This window comes from Watersipora subatra, chromosome 4, assembly GCF_963576615.1.
Source record: "Watersipora subatra chromosome 4, tzWatSuba1.1, whole genome shotgun sequence".
Classification (NCBI taxonomy): domain Eukaryota; kingdom Metazoa; phylum Bryozoa; class Gymnolaemata; order Cheilostomatida; family Watersiporidae; genus Watersipora; species Watersipora subatra.
In genome coordinates this window covers 16,622,193-16,644,160 of record NC_088711.1, presented here as the reverse complement: position 1 = coordinate 16,644,160, position 21,968 = coordinate 16,622,193, and the positions used below count along the sequence as shown (strand labels likewise).

General features: G+C 35.4%; 2 protein-coding genes across 2 annotated transcripts in view; one reads left to right on the top strand and one right to left on the bottom strand.

The window, feature by feature from the left end:
• Nucleotides 1–2,592, top strand: part of LOC137395025 (succinyl-CoA:3-ketoacid coenzyme A transferase 1, mitochondrial-like) — a 36,841-nt gene extending 34,249 nt beyond the window's left edge. The window contains exons 11-13 of the mRNA XM_068081811.1: nt 403–483; nt 744–845; nt 2,367–2,592. Coding sequence (XP_067937912.1) covers nt 403–483; nt 744–845; nt 2,367–2,411 — 228 coding nt within the window. The 3' untranslated portion in view covers nt 2,412–2,592. The remainder of the gene's footprint in view (nt 1–402; nt 484–743; nt 846–2,366) is intronic.
• Nucleotides 2,593–2,737: 145 nt separating this feature from the next.
• On the bottom strand, nt 2,738–21,362 carry LOC137395026 (POC1 centriolar protein homolog A-like). The gene is made up of 13 exons (XM_068081812.1): nt 21,272–21,362; nt 20,375–20,459; nt 19,462–19,541; nt 17,507–17,598; nt 15,398–15,506; nt 11,486–11,664; nt 10,427–10,542; nt 8,650–8,783; nt 6,842–6,910; nt 6,030–6,158; nt 5,396–5,482; nt 5,010–5,264; nt 2,738–3,069 (listed from the first exon to the last, which is right to left on the bottom strand). Exons 1-13 carry the CDS (start codon nt 21,284–21,286, stop codon nt 2,968–2,970), a joined length of 1,452 nt encoding a protein of 483 aa, XP_067937913.1. The 5' UTR covers nt 21,287–21,362; the 3' UTR covers nt 2,738–2,967.
• Nucleotides 21,363–21,968: the final 606 nt, after the last annotated feature.

Here is a 21,968-nt window from a genome sequence, read left to right as displayed (position 1 = left end):
TATGTTATTTGTAAAGTGATGAGGCTATGTGATGGTAAAGTGATGAGGCTATGTAATGGTAAAGTGCTGAGGCTATGTGATGGTAAAGTGCTGAGGCTATGTGATGGTAAAGTGCTGAGGCTGTGATGGTAAAGTGATGAGGCTATGTGATGGTAAAGTGATGAGGCTATGTGATGGTAAAGTGCTGAGGCTATGTGATGGTAAAGTGCTGAGGCTATGTGATGGTAAAGCGATGAGGCTATGTGATGGTAAAGTGATGAGGCTATGTGATGGTAAAGTGATGAGGCTATATGATGGTAAAGTGAGGAGGCTATGTGATGGTAAATTATTTAGGGTGACTGACTATTAATAATGACTATCTTTATGCTTTGAGTATAATGTAAGCACTGTTGCACTTCACAGAATGGAGATCACAAGATTTTACACACATGTGATCTACCTTTGACTGGCAAAGGAGTAGTGGATACGATCATCACTGAGATGGTAAGTTGTCTGCTGATATTTTTTCATCGTCAACTTTTGTTTTTTTCATTAGCTATACAACAAGTTAGCTATACAACAAGTTAGCTATACAATAAGTTAGCTATACAACAGGTTAGCCTTACAATAAGTAAACATTCTGATGGCACTTTAAATACTTTATCATCAAGTTTTATGTCGCTCAAATTGGTACTAGGATTGGAAGCCAATAATCCTAGTAGCTCATAATTACTTTGATCATACCATGTAAACATTTCCTGTAGGGCGTATTTGAAGTGGACAAGGAGAGGGGATTGACTCTTGTTGAAATAGCCAATGATGTCGAAGTTGCTGACATTGTGCAAAAAACTGGCTGTGACTTCACTGTAAGTAACGATGATTATCCGTGTGATCATAGGGAAGCGGAACTACTGCTTGCAAGGTCTAGGGGTGGCCCTGTAGCATAAAGCATGCTGAAAAAATTTAACTCAGGGCACTTTAAATATTTTAATATAGCTTTTTCATGTTTTATAACAACCATAAGCAGACTGTTTGTGAGAATCTTTCTCTTAGCTTAGTTTCGCTAAGAGAGCTCTCTTCGTTTGGTTTGTCACAATTAATTATATCATTAGTAAACTAATCTTCATTTCTTTGATTTTTGTAATTGAGTTACCTCTCGCTACGAAATTAATCTTTTATGGGAACATAATTACATATTCGGCTAGCTAATATTTGATAAAGGCGCATATAAATTGTCATAACTGTTGAGCCACGCAGTCTATGAACAATATTTTCATACTAAACTAATCAATATAGAATTGTACATCTGCTGAGGCCATAAAAAGCCAAATTTGAAGCTACCGTGAGCATATAGAGTCATCAATAATATCGGTGATTCTTACGGATAAGGAGACTCATCGATATTATTACAGCTCACGGTATTGTTATTACTGTTCAATATAAAAGTATCACTCTCAGTACTACTGATGTTCAATAAAAATCACCCAAAGTCATTGATCTACAATTAGTTGAACCACCTTGGCTGCAATGCATCTTTCACTACCAGTCATTGTGAAGATGAAATTCTGTTAAAAAAATCAAGTTTGTGCCAAGCGAAACTACCCTGGATAGGCCGTAAACACATTATCTATTGTTTTCCATTGAAACAATTTCTCCTTTCGTTTAAGTAGAGATACGATAGGCTATGAGATACGAATAACCACTCACTAATCCGAAACGCTTTGTATGACGCATACTGAAGCAGTGCCATGCAGCTCTTGGCCATACACAAATTGACAGTCAACTAATGAATATACTCTTAGCAATGTTATTTTGCTTTTACCCAGGTGGCAGATATCTACGTGTTATTACTCATAAGTGCTTTATGGAAACAAATAGTTTTAAAATGTTAAAATGGCTGGGGAACCTCGCAAGAGGAGTTACCTCTGATGACAGTATAGTCAGACTAGAATCTCCTGTCTTTTCACATGCAATGATTCCGAGCTCACTTTCCAGAATTCAATAATAAAATCATGAGAGAATTTGTGACAGGAGTTGTGCGCTCATGGCAAAGAATGTAAGACTTGAATGATTATGCAACCAGGAGCTACTCTTCCATATACTTGGCTCTTTTCAAACTATTCTTGCTCATTGTTCACGATTCATTTTGCCGCGTGCTTGACAATGACCTGAGTGTGGTCTTTGCTTGATCTTCTAGAAGTGATTCAAGTTTGTGTTCAAATTTGTTCCTTTTTTGCTGCCAGAACATTCTGTGTCGAGTTGCCTCAAGCAACAGATTGGTATGACAAATTGCTGTGTCATACCAATCTCTAAGCAAGTACTTAGTATGAAATTAGATTTCTACTAAAGTGAGTATTACATTACATTAACGTAATCTTACATTTCAGGTATCAGAAGAGTTGAAGCCAATGGGATCTGTCGATGATCTATAACTACTCGAATACCCACCCATTTTTAATGAAGACGGCTGCATGTCCCAATTATTTATTTTGGATGTGTATTTGTGTTTGTGATATGTGCCAAGGCAATTTCTTGCTGAGTGTTCTAGGGTTTGTGAATCTCTATATTTTTTTTCAAGTTATTGCAAACATTAAAGCTGTAGTTGATATTTTGAGAGAACGATGTTTGTGTCACTAGAACAGCACATCTGAACCACATCAAAGCACAGATAGATGTTCATGACCTTTTAACAGAACAATGAGACCACGATGTAAGATAATTTTATAGAGAGTGATTCCAAACGTCGCTAGTTTATGTACAAAAATAAAATTCATATAAGATAAATACAACGCAGGAAGAAAACACAAAGGCACATTTTCTAATAGATGTGGGTATCACAAATAAATTATACAAATACCATGAGGGAAACTTCTCTAAAAACAATCCGATAAATAACACACAAAATGTGCACTCCTATTGCATACATTTACAACACACCAAGGACCCATGTATCTAAACATCTAAACCTGGCTGCTTTCACACAGAAACTCAGGTAGGTTTAATCTGTAATCTGATTTGTTGCTGGTTGTCCAGGCACTCTCTGATTTTATCCTCAGACATAGTTAGCCTTTGCTCCAAAATTGATACTGTCTGCAAACATTGAAACTCGCACTGTTCAGAAAATTTAACAGAAATGTGTGTAAAATAGACAGTTCTATAATGTAAACAACCTAAAGCGTAAATTCCACTTGAAGAATTTACATGAAGTTTTTGCTTCGCATTACGTAAGAAATTCCATATAACAAGTCAGTGCAAGTTCTGAAATTTGATTGAAATAATGAGAGTACCATAGATAGCCTTAAAAGTATTGTTTTTTCTTTTGCTGCGCATGGGAGATAAAATTATGTATAGGAATATCTCCTTTATATACATGTGTATACACAGTACCCTGGCAAGAGGCCGTGAGAGATCATCAGGTGTGCCAGAAAGCAGAAAATATAAGTAGCAGCACAATTATTGAGAAATGGTCGATCGGTGCAGATGTTGAAGTGTCGGTCCACCAATCTCAATGTAATAAATTGGAGTCTCATTGAAATCAATTTTTTTATCCTAACTTCTATCCTTGGCTTCGGAAAAACAGATCAACAAACACCGCTCTTGTGATAGTAAATATATGTATTTATTTAATGTTAATTTAGATATACAAATTTTCTCTTTCCACCATAGACCATACTGTCTAGGAAAGATGTGAAAAAAATTAATTTGAATTGACATTGAAGGTGTGCCCTCCCCTTAATGTAATGTAAAATTACCGTAATAATGATCACTAGACTGAGAAGAGAGAGAAATGTCGATACAAACCAATAATACCACAGTTACTGTACAGTAATTATATTGAAAAGTTGTTTAGTTTTTTCCCATTTGAAGAGCCAAAGGAGTGAGTATGGGACCATCTTGGAACAGATTACACAATTTACATGTACGTATTTTACTGTTCGTATAACATAAAATCCTTATAACGTAAGCCCCATCCCATTTTGGAACGGATTATTTACATCATAGGAGCGTCTACTGTTTTTCCATTTGAGATTGAAACCATTATCTTCCTATATATATTTCTCAAAGTATGTGTGCATGTGGATCTGTCGGTCACTCCTTCTATAGCTATAGCGCACACTGATTATTTTACCGATGTGGCCACGCGTTACATTGCCCTTGTGAAGAAATATTTTTCGTAAAGTTAAACTACTAATTCTGGGGTCAAGGCCAATTATTCTCACGTGGACAATTATATCGTCTCCGTGGCAAGAGCCTCTACATTCTTTCACCGTTCAATCAGACAAAGACAGTACGATATCTCATTTTTACATTTGTATCAATGTCGAAAGGTACCAGTATCGTTGCATTCAAAGTTTTGATAGATAGCTTCTGGTGGAACAGTAACCTTTTTTAAACACACACTTCTACGCAAGAATTGTTATTATTAATTCTACATATTCAGGATTTTTATTTTCTCTCAGTTCGTATTATTTGTATCATTACCGAATCATCTTTTATTGTAGCCGTATCATAACATCAGCTATCACTTGCTAGTTATTTCACATTTGCATTTAAACCTTTTTATAGTCGTTTTATTTTTTTCAAATTATTTGACCTGCATGAAACATTTTCCTCATGATATGAAGTTTAAAAGATGTTTGACAAAGTTTGAAAACCTTTACAGTTGTTTTTATTTTCTCTCTTAATTTATTTCACTTACACAAAACACTTTTCTCATGATATGTAGTTTGAAAGTTAAACTGGCAAATGTTGTTATATATTAAATACAAATCAATTTTTTTACCAAAGACTTTTTTGTTAACCGGGCAACACAGCTAGTCACCACATTAATTACAAGTCGACTTTATCATTCCACGTGTTAGTACAATGTGATACAAGATTGATGTCAATTGCAACAACAATAAAACCACATTATATAGCAAACACTCAAGTTTAGTGTTATAGTGTTTAACCTAAACACTCAAGCAAAAACTAGTCAGAAGTTGTCTCCACTACCTGATATTCCTATGAGGCGATAAAGAATGAAGTACCTGAGTAATGATGTCCAGCTGACCGACTATGTGCTCCAACGTAGATGACAACTCATAAGGTATTTGCTGCTGCTCCAAGGGCTGTCGTGTCGGAGGAGAAGATGACGGTGTGCCAGTGTCTCCACGCCTAGCCCGATCTCCAGAGGTTAGCTCTAAATCATCAAGAGAAGGCTGGTGGGCCACCCCATTTGTTAGTTTGGATCTACTATCGGTAACAGTAGTTGCACGTGTATGCTGACTGTCACTTCTCTGAGCCTGCGAAATAGGTGATAATTAGATATAAAAAACAAGAGACCTTAATTAGGCACTAACATGAGTGTCGAATGATGACAAACAAATGAGCTAAAGATGGTTTTTCATCAAGAAGGATGTCTAGAAGGACTTACTTGTGGTCTGGAGAACAGCGAGGGTCCAACCTCGACCACACCAGGTCTTTCATCACGCATACTTTTAACCTGTGAGTGTGCATTCACCTGCAAGTCAAAGGTATCGTTGATGAACCTTTGAGGTCAACACGTTTAAGTTTATTGAGCTTTCTTTCAGTCTATAAGCTCTTAATGTTTTACCGTGAAGCAAATATACACGCTACATTCTTTAGCAACCTAAAATACATTTTACTATTTATAGCAACAGCAGCAGAATATACATGTATGTAAAACTACCTGCAGTGGCAGCCTATAGTTCCTTTACTCTATCTTTCCATATAGTCATTCATGGGAAGCGCATCACAAAGCATTCATTCTCACCCAAGCTTGCCCATCTTACCTCTTCAGTAATCAGCTCCTCTTACTAACAATTGTAACAAGCGACAAATACTAACTCCTATTCTTCGGCACTCTTGACACCGTCTCGTAATGTGTAAATTAAGACTCAGTGATATGAGCTATTCAATATTCTATATCTAGATAAGTTAGTATAAGCTGATATCGCATGCGGCTAATTATAGTAAAAACTAAACAAGAGGGAAGGGAACTCATCGAATTGTTGTACCATTAAACTGCAAAACGAAATAGAGTTCACCTTAATTGGGCTCGACCTTGGTTCTGGGCAAGTAGCGACGCGTGGACACCTATCTTCCATTGACATCTTATGCGCTTTCAAAACAGATGTGTAGTCTGTTTTGTCGAAGTTAGTTTTCCAAACCAAACACTGAAACATGCAACATGAATAAATATAAAGTATAGACTACACGCTCGTTTTTCTTCATAGCCAATGTATGATGTTGTTTGGCTACTTTATGCAGCAAACAATAGTATTTTCTAAGTTGGTTAAGTTGCACATATATTGGTGCAGCTATAGCAATGTCATATTATATAACAAAAAACATTGAATGTGTCAGAGGTGATGAAAACACTGATGTTTTCACATTTCAGCCGATGTGAAAACATCAGTGATGTAACTGTCTTTTGTCTTATGCATTTTTCCATTTAGCTTACATACAGTTTTATGATTAGTATTGCACAAAACACTCAGCTGAAGAGTGCATTTTTGCAGCATCCATTCAAGTGAATAGATTTGAGCAACCACATAAATCATGACATCATAATACTCAAAGAGATACATCTGTAGCTACACTACTAACATGTTGGCTCATCCAATCACAACGCAATTAGGTGACCTCTCATCAAGAACTCGTTTTGGGCTTCTGATGATTAACGATTTTTGGTAGTAAAGCGGTTGTCAAGGACATGGTACGTGTCTGTCGATAGGAAAAGTCTCACCACATTGTTGTGTGAAAACACTTTCAAGCATATTCAAGTACGTTTATATCAAGCATATTCAAGTATATTGTTTGATATAAATTTCAAAATCTGTGTGTTAGTATTACTCACCTTTTCATCTGCTCCACCAGTGCAAAAATATTCTCCATTTCTAGAAAAATTCACAGCAGTCACCGAACCCTACAAACAGATTCATGCATCATGAACAGTAGTCAAATGAGCAACTGACCAATATCTGCGCAAGCACTCGCCACAAAGTTCATGAGTAATCCAATCACCATCCTACAAGACCGGTTTTTTATAGAATAGCCATATTCAAGCACCTCACTTAATTAGATTAAATCTCATCAACAGGTGAAAAGAAGATTGTCTCCTGGCCACACCAGACCAACGAGTCAATATTTATGGGCACTATAGGACACCTGAATCAATAAACACATTAGGCCTACTAACAATCTAAGTAGATACAGTGGAACCTCTCTTGACGAAAGTATTTTGTTTTGAATGCCACTTCTTAAGCAAAAAATTTCAGAGGCAGAAGCCGATTGTACCATAGAAATGCCCTAATCTGCTCCATGCCTCCACAAAACTCAGATATAGCAATTGTATAAATTATAAATATGTGTAATGGTAAAACATGACAAACACATTTTAGAATTATATTACTACATAGTAAGTAGGAAAAGTACACATGATAAACAGAAAAATAATGAAAAAAAAGAAAATAACAGCCTCTGGCCGTCTAGACGACGCTAAGAGACGACCATGGAAGTTGGAAGACGACATAATTTGGAAGATGGTAATCAGAAGAGGTGGGTGTTGTATTGTCATTTTGGTTCTGTTTTGCAGGGAATGAATGGTTTTAAAAACGTAAGTAGAAAAATTTATTTACATCAGTACAAACTGAAAAACGGTCATAATAAAAACACAGAACATGACTGCTAAAAATAAAAGTTGTCCTACCCTGCATGTCTTATACATGATAACTCCAAATTATACAACAACAAAAACAAAACACTTGTCGTTTAGTGACTTATGCTAGCAATTGAAACTGAGTGGGGAGCTTTTTAAATTGTATCCAGGAAGAAAACGGGTCAAAAGACAAGCAAGCCTAGCGCAAAACAAGCAGACCTGGAGCAAACATAATGGGCTATGTAGCACAAAGGGCCTTTTGGCCTTTCTTGTTTACAAATACCTTCCTTAAGTCGAAGCAAAATTTCTATCAAAAGACATTTCGTGAATTGAAAATTTTGGTATGTAGGTCTTTCGTAAGTAGAGGTTCCATCCTATTTTGGAAGGTTTTCACAACTTATTAACTCTTTCGCTACCGCAAGCCAATGTATCGGCTTTCGCGGTAATAGAAGTACAGAGCGTAAGTCGATGTATCGGCTTATCCATAGGGTTTCACTTTTCTTTTCATTACGAAGCCTACACATTAGCTAGACCAGTCAAATTTTGTTTCTAACGAAACAACCTTGTTGCTAATCACATGCAACCAATCGAAAAAAAATCTTTTTGCTAAGCAATTCCATTTCTGATCATTTTTCAAAATGACAAAACCAAATCCTATCGTCATGGCAATAATGAACTCACCACATTCTTTCAATACAAAGGAAGCGTCAAAAATTTTGGGATTCACTAGAGTGGAGAGTGGGATTCACTAAACAATATATACTTATCTTGTAGAGAATTTTGTTCTGAATAAGATGCATTTTACAGTAAAACAATATCTGCATTGATTCTTGAGATATTGCATAAATACTAGCGGTATATCGATTTTTCAAAAATTCGTTTAATTAATTCGGTTAGAATAATCATTCAGGCAGAATTTAATGCGGTAGTGAAAGAGTTAACAGTAAATTAGAAAATAATCCTCAATCACCATTTACTCATAAAGGTCAATAAAACATAATTCTAACCTGGTGACCATGAAGTGTGTAGAATAAACGACCTTCCAATAAATCAAACACTTTAATCGTGTTGTCATCTGACCCAGATATTAGGAAATTGCCAGATGTATGGAAGGATATGTCATTCACGGAAGCTGTGTGCGCTACAACATGATAAAGAATATAACTGGTTAATCCAACCGAACTGCAAATTGTTAGAGGAAGTGAGCCAGCAGTAGAGCAAGCATCTCACAAACATGGTAAAAAATCTACATTTGTTTGGCAGGCTTGCGTATGATCAGTAACACGAGTCAAGGACAAACACAAAGTCTGGTAGTTACAGTTATGTAGACAGGTATCTACTAGACTCACTACAAAAAATTGAATGCTCTGTGCAATGAAATATTACTGCAGCCTTTCCTGCTGATCAAAGCTTTTTAAGAACTTTAAGATAATATACTTCATGAAAACACATCATATTATTACTAATACAATTGTGTGGGTTATCATTACAACTAATTCTTTAGCCATCTATTTTTAAGCAATTTACATCTATTGCATGGTGGTGTCTATGAGTACAAGAAATATTATATCACTAATGCGGAAGCTAAAATGTCAGCAAAATTAAAAATTAATTGAATTTTCGTTTTCATCAAACTTATTTAAATATTCCAAAAGCAGCATATTATATATCATATTATATATCATATTATATATCATATTATATATCATATATGCAAAGCAGCTGATCTCTAGCTACTCCTAAACTATAAAAACAGCTATTTTTCAAATTTCTGTTCTATAAACTGATATGAAGGATTGCCTACTCAGCAGTTAAAATGCAGTCATCAGCATTGCAACAGTCCATCGCAGAAGGCAAACCAGGGGAGGCAACTCCATGATTGGTTTTGTTACAAGTCTAAGCATGAAGAAATTGTTATGGTATAAAGTTGTTAAAACTTCTTTGTCACACGCCTTTTAACAAATGTTTGTAATATTCTAGATGACCATAACAGCTGAATGACCTATAAAATGTATCACATGGCGATAAAGTTGTGCATAATCCATATGCACTGCATTACTTTTGTAGTGTCCATATGCACTGCAATACCTCTGTAGTGCCCATATGCACTGCAATACCTCTGTAGTGCCCATATGTACTGCAATACCTGTGTAGTGCCCATATGCACTGCAATACCTGTGTAGTGCTCATATGCACTGCTATACCTGTGTAGTGCCCATATGCACTGCAATACCTGTGTAGTGCTCATATGCACTGCAATACCTGTGTAGTGACCATATGCATTGCAATACCTGTGTAGTGCTCATATGCGCTGCAACACCCGTGTAGTACCCATATGCACTGCAATACCTGTGTAGTGCTCATATGCACTGCAATACCTGTGTAGTACTCATATGCACTGCAATACCTGTGTAGTGCTCATATATACTGCAATACCTGTGTAGTGCCCATATGCACTGCAATACCTGTGTAGTGCTCATATGCACTGCAATACCTGTGTAGTGACCATATGCACTGCAATACCTGTGTAGTGCTCATATGCACTGCAATACCTGTGTAGTGCCCATATGCACTGCAATACCTGTGTAGTGCTCATATGCACTGCAATACCTGTGTAGTACCCATATGCACTGCAATACCTGTGTAGTGCCCATATGCACTGCAATACATGCGTAGTGTTCATATGCACTGCAATACCTGCGTAGTGGTCATATGCACTGCAATACCTGTGTAGTGGTCATATGCACTGCAATACCTGTGTAGTGCTCATATGCACTGCAATACCTGTGTAGTGCTGAAGTAGTTTGTTAACTCTGATGTCCCAGACTTTGACTGTATTGTCTGTGCTGCCAGCAGCAAGGCAGGTGCCACTTGGATGCCAAGCTACCTTGTTCACATGCCTGCCAATAGTAATAAATGAAGTGCAAGAATTCTTTAAACACAGGCTAAAGCTGCGTTCAAACCGGCTGATTTGCAAACAGAGTTTTTGTGGCTGATCACTGAACGATTTTATGGGAGTTATCGACTCGATTTTCCCATTCACACCAGGATGACTTTGGACTGAGAGTGGGCAATTTTGCCAGTTTTTATTTGCAGGGTCAGATAACTTTAGCTGATACATTTTTAGTTAGTAAAGCTTAGCATTTTGTTGACTGTTTCCTACGCAGCTCCTGGTGGACGTTTTTAGCAAGTTCACCAATTATTTTGCACTGCCTAGTTCATCACTAGTAATGGATAACTATAGAGAAGGCCATTGTTAGCCAACAGAATCTGCTTCAATTATTATAGCAGATGCTTCAATTATTATGCTATTGCTACAATAATTGAACACGAGCAAAGATTCGGTTAATAGCGCCTGCAGAGGTGGTATTAACAGAATTATTACTCGCGTTTGGAGCCATGACAAAAAACGTGCACAAATGTGAAAAAAAATACGGCATTCACTCTAGATGAAAATGTGTGATTCGCTGTGAAAAGTGATTTCATTGGCCAATCAAATTGAAAACCAGTGTAGAATTGCCCACCGATCGGGCACGGCTTGATAAAATTTCTCTCAAGATAAAATCGATCTTGGGTTCGTTTGCTCTTTTCACACAAAGTGATTCTCGGCCAGTGAGCCAAATCGTCCAGACAATCAGATGGTGTGAACGCAGCTTAACTCTTCAGCGTAACTACACAATCTCTGATAACAGATGGCCTCAACCTACAAGCTCTGTCATAGCTATTGTATGGAATGATACCTTAGCAAGCTTAGGGATTATCAAGGACTCTGAGCAGCAAACAGCCATAGTATTATAGAGAGAGTATTGAGATGGTTCATAGAGGTGTGAAGATACAACTTACCCAGAGGCTTCGAAGAAGGTGTGAACGCATTCCTTGTTGCTTTTGTCCCAAACTTTGACGGTCTTGTCGTCAGAACCAGAAACGATGAGCCTTGAATCGGGAGAGAATCTTGCACATCTCACCCAGTTCATATGTTCATTGAGGGAGAACTGAAACTTCTGACGGTGCGTTGACCAAACCTGCCAGCACATGTTCAATAGAGAGGATTAGAATTGACCAATGTCACTGGCTTACACAAGGGAGGTGTTTATTCAAGTCATGCGATTGGATGATCAGCGCTGCAGCTCTTGTGGAGTGGCAGATGTGTCACTGCTAAATGGTTTATGGACTACCTAATGAATGATTATAATATAATTTGCCATGGTATAGGAGTAACAACAGAAGGATAGGGCTATCCGAGTCATGTAAAATTATCTATTACTGTGTTCTGACCACTTCAACTGGGAAGTTAAAAATACAAATAGGAAAGCAGACTCAATTCAACACATGCATAGCTAGAAATAACACAAGTGGGCAGAGCTAAGAGCTTTATAAGTTGTCTCGATGTACAGAAAAATGTAGCAATGATATCAGGCATCAGCCATACAACAGAAGAGACAATGTTGTAGCCCATGCAACCATGTCATGCATATCATGTCATGCATATCATTATTGCAGCTACCTGCTAGCAACTGCTAAGCATATCATGTCATTATTGCAGCTACCTGCTAGCAACTGCTAAGCATATCATGTCATAGCATGTCATTATTGCAGCTAACTGCTAGCAACTGCTAAGCATATCATGTCATAGCAAGTCATTATTGCAGCTACCTGCTAGCAACTGCTAAAGCAAACTAGGAGAAAATTTAAACTTAAAAATTATGTCAAAACAACAAGGATTTATTCTTCGTATAACAAAGGGTTGATAATGAAAAGTTGAAGTCATTTAGTACAAAAATCTGGCAGATGTATTAACTGGTTGCTTGAATACTTTTAGAACAGGAATACCTCATATTGTAGAAACTGGGAATCAGGCTGAGTAGTAGATTTTGTTACCAAGTTGTTTAACCCTTTCAGTGCCATCCATGTACAAATTTAGCTATCGGCCTCATGCCAGCCATTTTACCGAAAATTGCCGATATTGCTTCATGATATATATACAATATTTTTTCAATTTCAAACTATCTAGATCATTTTTTGTAACATATTTTATTTTGCCAACATTTTAACCAACACTGCTATGCAAAAAATTCAACGTATCTATACTTTATGTGATGATAAAGCTATGTGAAGCGATCGCTACGAAGCTAAGACGATCATCCACAATGTTCCTTACTCTTACAAAACTATTACTTTCACCACTATCGGAGTCACTGCTGCTACTTTAATTATCTGTATAATCACGAAAATCTAAATCTGAATTGGCTATAATGTCATCAACATAAGTAATTACCTGTTTTCTGACTGGCGCTCGGTACTCAATGAACTCACACAAAAATTGTTCGTTTTTAGGTTAGTAGTTCTCAAACAAAAGTTTAAAATTGCTTCGTTATTTTAGGCTAATTTTATAGAGATATCTTCGGACAACGTTGTCAATATCATAAAAGTCCTAAATACCGTGGATTATGTTGTCAACGAACGATAAAATGAAGTTACTACGCAATTGCTGGGCAAGTCGCAATTATGCGTCTACACCACTCGACCACAGAAAACGCATTTATGCGTCTATGGCATCGAAAGGGTTAAACTACAGTTGAACGTGTTTTTAAATTTCAGGTATACTTTCTAGTAGCAAAATAATAGTTATTTCACACAAAGAAATGTTGCAACAACTCCTGCAGGAGTGCATAAGAGTTAACAAGAACAACAGATAACTTTTGGAGGTGAGTGCATTGTTTGCCATGAGTATACAACTCCTGTTGCAAGACATGTAAAGAGCAAATGGGTCACGATCTCAGAAACAGCGGTTAAGTGGGGGTGTGAGATTTGGAGTTATTTACACTAGCAGAAGAAGAAAATTCTCAGTTATTTTGCAAAAATTTTTTGTTTCTAGCTTAACCCTTTGGCAGGGGAAACGACCAAAATGTCGTTTACCGGTTGCATGGGGAAACGACATTTATGTCTATTTCGGTAGACGTTTATAAAGCTGTCGCCTAGTAATGTTAAACAAAGGATATGAACACTAGTAAGTTTTAAATATCATCAACAAGATATCAGTCGATGATTTACAATATAACACGATTATCTGAGAGGCATTGCTTTGTGCTAAAAGCTAAACAAATCGCGATTCCTTGGAAAAGATTAAAAGTTGGAAAAACCAGTCAACATCGGCTCGACTTTCAAAACGGTAAAGTAAAAGATTATTCTATCCTGCGATCGTTAGTGATTTTTTGTCTGATCAGAATAAAATAATTCAAATGATAGAAGTGATGTAAACTTTTTGGACTTTTAATATACTTGGAATATGCCGAGAAAACGATCGTTATGGTGGCTCGCACGGCTACGTTATAGCGTTTGACTCTACCGAAAAAAAAATGCTTCCAAGCATCTCATACAGGGACAATTGCACATGGTTGTAATTTTTTTTGAGTAGTAGATATGTGAATGAATGTATATGTACACAAATTTTTGTTCATAGAAATAAATTTAAGATTTGAGCTATGCATGTTCATCAAATATCGATTTTATTGAATTTTCGAAAATAAATTACATGAGTTTCGGTTGTTTTTGGGGGGCTTATACCTGGTCAAAGGGTTAATTACAGCAGATTTTATGGTCAATAAACTGAATGCACGTTCAACATCAGTATAAAAACATAGTTCTGAGAAAACTGATGGTAAAGTTTGAGAAACGAAAATCAATGCACAATTTTGTTTACATTTCAAAACATCATAGCAACCAATATCAAAAAGATGTGATATTTATCTAGATTTCTGTATTTATATACAAAAATTATGCTGAATTTAAAAATCTAAACAGATTTTAGCTGGCTGTCATAGAAATAGCTGTATATCTATCAGAAAATGTATCACTCTTGCTTAATTTTGCAGATATTAAAAACGGTTTGGCAGTATCGTGATTTTGAGCAAAGCTGTAGTATCACAAACAAAACCTTAAAAAATATTAACAGTAACATATTGCACACCATTGGACACTATATACTCCAATCTTGTATGTTCGAATAGTTATTCTTGTAATTAAATCTTATAATAATCATATTAAATCGAATAATTATTCTTATAATTAAATATAATAATCTTATAAGAATTATTAAGAAATTATCATCATCATTCCCTTTACTTTCACTGCTTTTGGCATCAGTTGGAATACCAAAGTACTCATTATAAGTCTCCAAAATGTCAGAATTATCTTTAAAATCGGCAAAAACGAGTCAATTACTTTTATCGGACGCCATTTTTTAGTATTTCCTGTTTAGCATAGCAACGGCTTTAAGGGTTTTTTTTTCGATGGTTGGAGACTTCTATTGGCTAAACTGACTTCAGATTTGGAAAGAGCACTCTTTGGTTGGTCTGGATGCGTGTGTTGAAAAAATCGTTACCAATATTACAAATTCAATTAGTGCAGCTTCAAAGTAGGATAACTCAACTTCGTGATTTGCGACTTAACCACGGTTTCTGACATCGCGACCCAAATAGCTTCCATATTGTTTGTCGTGAGTGCACAACTCTGTTCACATACATGGATTGTAAGCACATACCGTAAGACTTCTAATCGAATGCCACCTCTATTTGACTACCACTATAGGGGAAGGGCGCTATAGCGTCATGGTATTAAATTAGAGGTTTTACGGTAATTTTTTATGAATTGCAAGCATGTTCGATACCTTTTAACAAATTTAACTTTACAATTCATAATAAAGTTGTTGCTACCATAAAGTTGTTATTGCTCAGCTAGAATGAGAAGTAAGGCCACCTTGATAGTCTTGTCATCTGAAGACGTCACCATGTATTGGCCATCACAGGAGAAATCAACACTCCGCACTGTTGCAGTGTGAGCTTTGAACACAGTTGACTCACCCTTCCTGAAACAAAAATCGTTGATTCTTCAAGCAACCCTTTTCGTGTTACAAGTGACATTACTTGGAATTCAGATTTGCCTGCCCAGTGCTACAGGCAGCTGTTGTCAAATTTACTGTATATAAGCACAACTAATTCAATAAAGTAAGCTATATTGATCACACAACGAAGCTTTATTCTTGATTAAGCACCCTCAAGGAACTCTAACTCTTCAACTTCGTTTGAAATGGATGGTGCATTCAACTCCTAGCGACTAAAAAAATCTTCTTCAAGAGGTTTACTAAATATGGTCGATGACAAGCTCAAAACACTAATGTTCTTCTTGAAATGATGCCAGAAATTATCAAATGAGCGCCATGAAGTTTGAGATATAAATTTTCTCTCACATCAAATGAGACCTTAATGGCTAGATGATCTTCTGAACAGTTTTCAAGGACTAGAAACAAAATAATGCTTTGATTCTTTTATAATCTGTCAAGTTTTGGCTAAAGGTTTTGTCATAGTCAAAAAAGAGTTAAAATGTTCTATCTTCATAAAAAATAAACATCTCCAGATGTCTTCACGTCAAGTTTCTTGCATCAGTTAATAATGTGACAGTCAGAAGCAATTCAAATATTGTTATGGTTGTATTGGTACGACATCAAGCTTTGTCATGGCAGCTGCAATCAGAAAGCAGTTGCGTTGAAACAGTCAAGAAACCGCTTATGAGGAGTTTCTATTGCAATTTCAGTTGTTATTAAAAGAAACATTTCCTACTGTTTACAATCTACTCATGAGTGTGAAACACGTTTGGTCATCAGATTGTTGGTGTTATTCCACTTCCACCAAAGTAGTTTAGAAGTTAACAAGTTTAAGAGAACTCCAACCTATTTCTTACACTTCTAATTCCGACTAATTAAAGTGTGTTAACGCTAGATTTCTTTTACGATCATTCCGGATCTTTGCTGCGACCTTTCGACGGTCTTTTGTTAGCAATCCTGCAGCAACTATTCTTCATGTTGGACGACCGGGATCGTTGCAGAGAATTTCTATTTCAAGCTTTATCAGCTTCAGTTTATGAAACTCTAGGTCTAGTTTGAGCTCTTGTCTTTTTATTTCCGTACTCGTTCCTTTGCAGACTCAGCTGATCTTTGAGTCTCATTTAAAGTTGGAAGTCTGAGAACTATCTTGGATTTTTGGAGTTTGAACAAATTTGATTAAATATAACTATTAATTTTTTGTTGATTCGAGTAGTTTGTGTGTTTTGTTACACACAAGGTGAATAGTGTCTCTGGCCTCTTACTTGAAGAGCTTAGCTGGAAATAATAATTTTCTTGAGCACGGAAACACTGGCAATAGTTTCAAGCGAGTCAATTTTTTTAGAAAAGCAATCTCCTGAGACCCAAAGCAAATGAGACCAGCGATGATATTATTCGTTATTTTAACACTGATGTCATGTGATAAGACAGATAAACAGACAATTGGGCTAGACAAAAAAATATATAGAAAACATGAAGTCGATTGGTATTCCATATTTGATTGGTGATCAAATTTCAACATACATGTACTATCTTCATTTTTTATAGAAAAACAATTTGCACAGAAATCAAACTCTGAATAAAATGCCTAAATACCCCATGTACAGCTAATTCAACCCAAGCAGCATTACACAGGACCGATCCTTTTGTTATTTCCTACCTGAATATAACCAAAAACAAAGATTTCAGCTAAAAAGCTACAACACAAACTATAAATAGGTTATAGTGATAGTTTACACAACAATCAGTAAAACAACATGCCGCTTTTTAAAGCCATAAGAGACAAATTTTATGTGCTACTGCAGCAGGTGTGACCAACTATTTGGCAGCAAATGGTTAAACAGCGGAAAGGGCATTACTCAAAATTTGTATACATCAAAACCTTCACATCACAAACAGTAATGTTATTTCTCAAGGCCTAAGAAGTACGCTTGAATACAAATGAGAGAGATCAGTAGAGATTGCGTAGAGCGTATATGTTTACTCACACACTCGGTATCCAAAGCCTGACTGTTTTATCTCTAGATGAGGAGGCAACAAGATGCCCAGAGGGAGAAAACGTCACATCAGTCACAGCGTCCTGTCATAAGAAAATGCTAGGCATAACTTTTAACCTATTTCAGCTATATGGAGTTGAATACAGTGGACCCTGGTCAGAGGGTTTTAATTCGTTCCACTATTGGCATTGCAAGGCTAACAGATCATATAGAGTGGTATAGAAACCAAAAGTAAATATCTAATGTAGATACCCCCTGGTGAAATTCAACAACATTTTATATACGTGCTGCGCATATGAAAACTAGAAACAAAATAATATGTTAACCTTAGTAACTATGGTTACATACGGTAACTTCAGTATATTTATTGGTTATGATCTGTGATAAAATGTAACATTACAGTGTAATATGGGCAGTACATACATAGGGAGCTCTTACTTTCGAGGCAGACATAAAATGTTTAGTTTACTAAACACATACTTCAAGCTAAATTTTAGTATGTACTTTTAGCTATTTTACTGAACTTCAATTTGCTATCGCTAAAATTTTATTATTTATCTGTTTTTAGTTTTGTTTTTTCAATAACTAATAATAATTAACGCCGAACTGAGTGAGAGCATCGTATCTCTTTCATCCGCTGTTAGACGAATGTTGGTGGATAGCATATCGACATATTTATGATTCCGACGTAATCAGCAGACAGACAGTCAAATGTGAGTTTGAAGAGATAGTTTTGTTGATTTCTTGTGGCGAAAAATATTTCACATAGAGAGGGCAAAGAATCAGCCTGTTCTACACTGCATAGCGAAAAAAATCATATAACAGGGTCATCGTAACCCGAGGGCGTACTGCCTAAGTAAATTATTCAAACTTTAACCATCTTCTATACATATGAATATTTTGACATACAAATTAAAATTAGAGTTAATATTTGTCTCATCTCACAAAATAATTTTCAACATACCTTGTCTTATACATGTAGTTTTATAAGTAAAAATTGAAAACCACTAAAATCACATTTGAAACATAAAACTAAAATAATGTATATAATAAATTGAGTTTTTTTGAAATATATATATTGCAAGTTAAAGTCAGTTTTTTTACGATTTTTGTCAATCACCTCTGCCATTACTTCTTATTAAATATAAAAGTATATGAAGTATTTATTGTTGCTTTTTAGGCTCTAGAATGGATTCAGCAGAACAAAAACTATTATAGGAGTACTTGCTTCAAGAAATGACAGTTTTAATAAACGAAGCACATGTTGAAACGAATAACTTCAAATGTCGAGGTTTGACTGTACTATCACTGTAATGTAATATCAATTAGTATATATCACTTGAAATAATCAATTGAAAATATCATAAATATAATAATAAATAAATAAAAATAAATAAATAAAACCAATTGAAATATCACTGATTCTACAACCTTTCGCTTATCTGACTTCATCAAATAAATCATGGAATCGGATAATCTTCATAAAATTTAGTAAACTTTCAAAAGACACTGAAATCAAAAAAGCGAACTTTTTTATCGTTACAATACACATTACTAGTTACTTTTTATAAAATAAATAGGTATTATGAAAATGATTTTACACAACCTGTTTGGTTAAACTATAGATATAATAAACTATAGATATAATAATATTATATAATAAATAATAATAGATATACAGTATTATAATGATATAAATATATTCTATTAATATAAAATCTATATTCTATAATATAAATATAATATGATATCTATTATATCATATTATAGTTATATTATTATAATAATATAAATATAATAGATATAATAATATATAATATTGATATAATAATAGATAAATATTTATTATTTTATAGGTTAAACATTGTGAGACATAATAAGTGTTGCCATTGCACATACAAAACTATGAAAACTACACTGTAAGATGGGTGCATCAAACCCCTCACCTTATGGCCTACGAAACGATACGCTCTGGCTTGTGGCTTGAAGTTCCATATCATCAAGCAAGAATCCATAGAGCCAGAGGCTAAAAACCAGAATAGCATCAACTAGGTAAGCGCAAGTCAGGACGGAGTATAACAGCAGTTAGTATGCTGGCCCTTATATAAACCGTGCCGCCACATGAAACGAGGGAAATAAAATAGGCAGTAACTTTGAGAGTGTTCCATGGACTCACGAATAAACATGTGCAGTAACTTTGAGAGTGTTCCATGGACTCACGAATAAACATGTGGAGTAACTTTGAGAGTGTTCCATGCACTCACGAATAAACATGTGGAGTAACTTTGAGAGTGTTCCATGGACTCACGAATAAACATGTGGAGTAACTTTGAGAGTGTTCCATGCACTCACGAATAAACATGTGCAGTAACTTTGAGAGTGTTCTATGGACTCACGAATAAACATGTGCAGTAACTTTGAGAGTGTTCCATGGACTCACGAATAAACATGTGCAGTAACTTTGAGAGTGTTCCATGCACTCACGAATAAACATGTGCAGTAACTTTGAGAGTGTTCCATGCACTCACGAATAAACATGTGGAGTAACTTTGAGAGTGTTCCATGGACTCACAAATAAACATGTGCAGTAACTTTGAGAGTGTTCCATGGACTCACGAATAAACATGTGCAGTAACTTTGAGAGTGTTCCATGGACTCACAAATAAACATGTGGAGATTAGACAAAGAAAAGCTTGAATTTTTAGGTGCTGGAACATTTTTGCTATAGTTGATACCCGAAGAAAGGTTGAGCGAATAATTCCTGTCACATTACTAATAAGATAAACCAATCAACCTGTGATAAAGGTGTCAATGTCCACATGCGGGTGTGATTACAAGTCAACATAGCAATCCTCTTACCCAGCTGTTTCATGTTTGGGTTGAAGTCAAGGCTTGTTACAACATCCCTGTGACCCTTGAAATTCCGCTCAAGAGTCGGGTCCTCCTGCAAACATTAATCAACATCAACTCTAGTTTGATACTCACACATCAAACTAAGTCAAGCACATACACACACGTACATAGTAAATGTCTATTATTACTTTCATTCTGAAGCCAGCAAAAGCCCATGCAAAGCAAACAACACTAATCTTGGTTGCATTTATGCAAGCATCCTGTCATATACTTCACATTAATTTTCAATAAAAGAGGGCAACTCCTATTATTACAATAATTATATACTTGTAAAAAAGAAATGTGTACTTTTCATAATAAATACTTTATATGCATATATACATGTATATGTAACATATATATGTACATATATGTACTTGTATACATGTATATACCGTATATGTATATGTATATTTCACATTAACCTTCAATAAAAGAGGGCAACTCATATTATTACATCAATTATATACTGGTTGAAAAAAATGTGTACTTTTCTAATATATATATACACATATATGTACTTGCATATATAGATAATATGTGTACTTTTCTAATATATATATTAGAAAAGTACACATCTTTTTTTACCAGTATATAGTTAATGTAATAATAGAAGTTGCCCTTTTTTATTGAAAATTAATGTGAAGTATGTGACAGGATGCTTGCATAAATGCAACCAATATTAGCATGCGTTGATGTATATATATATAAATAAATACATACAATACTACATGGTACCTATATAGTGTAAAATAAATCTAAACAGCACAGAAACATGCTCATGTATTGCGTCTGAGGAATACATATTTCCAAACAAATACTTTGCAAGCAAAACGGCACAATGGTAAAAGGAGCTAAACTTACGAGGTTAGTAGTCATGTTGAAACTTTCTTTGCTTGAAACTAAAATGCCTTTGAGTGACTATGTACCACTTTTCCTGAAACATTAGTTATTGTATACAAGAGTGTACTATATATTCAAGTGTCATTACTAATCACAGATAAAAGGTAAAGTACAGGACAAGAAAATATATCATGACAAGAGAATGTAAGACTGAATGAGAGTGCACGAGAGTGATGTGAGTGTTCAACACTTGATTGTAAGTGAAACATATTTTGCACATTCAGCTGAGCAGCGGTAGGCTTAGTTAACCATCAAAATCACACATACATTCTATGTATGTGTGAATTTGATGTACGTGTATGTATGTTCTTAGTGTATGTAATTCACATAAGCCAGTAATATGCACATACCACAATAAACTTGGCAGTGGCAAATTGAATCAAACTTTCAATGTTATACTATTCAGTGTTTTTGCTAATCATCTGGAGGATTACAGGTGTAATACAAGTTTTAAACTTTTCATATTTTGATTTATGTTAAAACCTATTTCAGGTATTCCTGTTTAAGCCTGTGGTTTATGCAATTGTGCATTTAAATGCTGCCAACTTTGCATCATTAATGTTAGTTTCCATGAACCACAACAAGTGAAGTGAGAGATCATTGAATAAAGCACCACCACAAACTCAGTTGTTCCCATATAGAAAACAAAAAAGAGAGA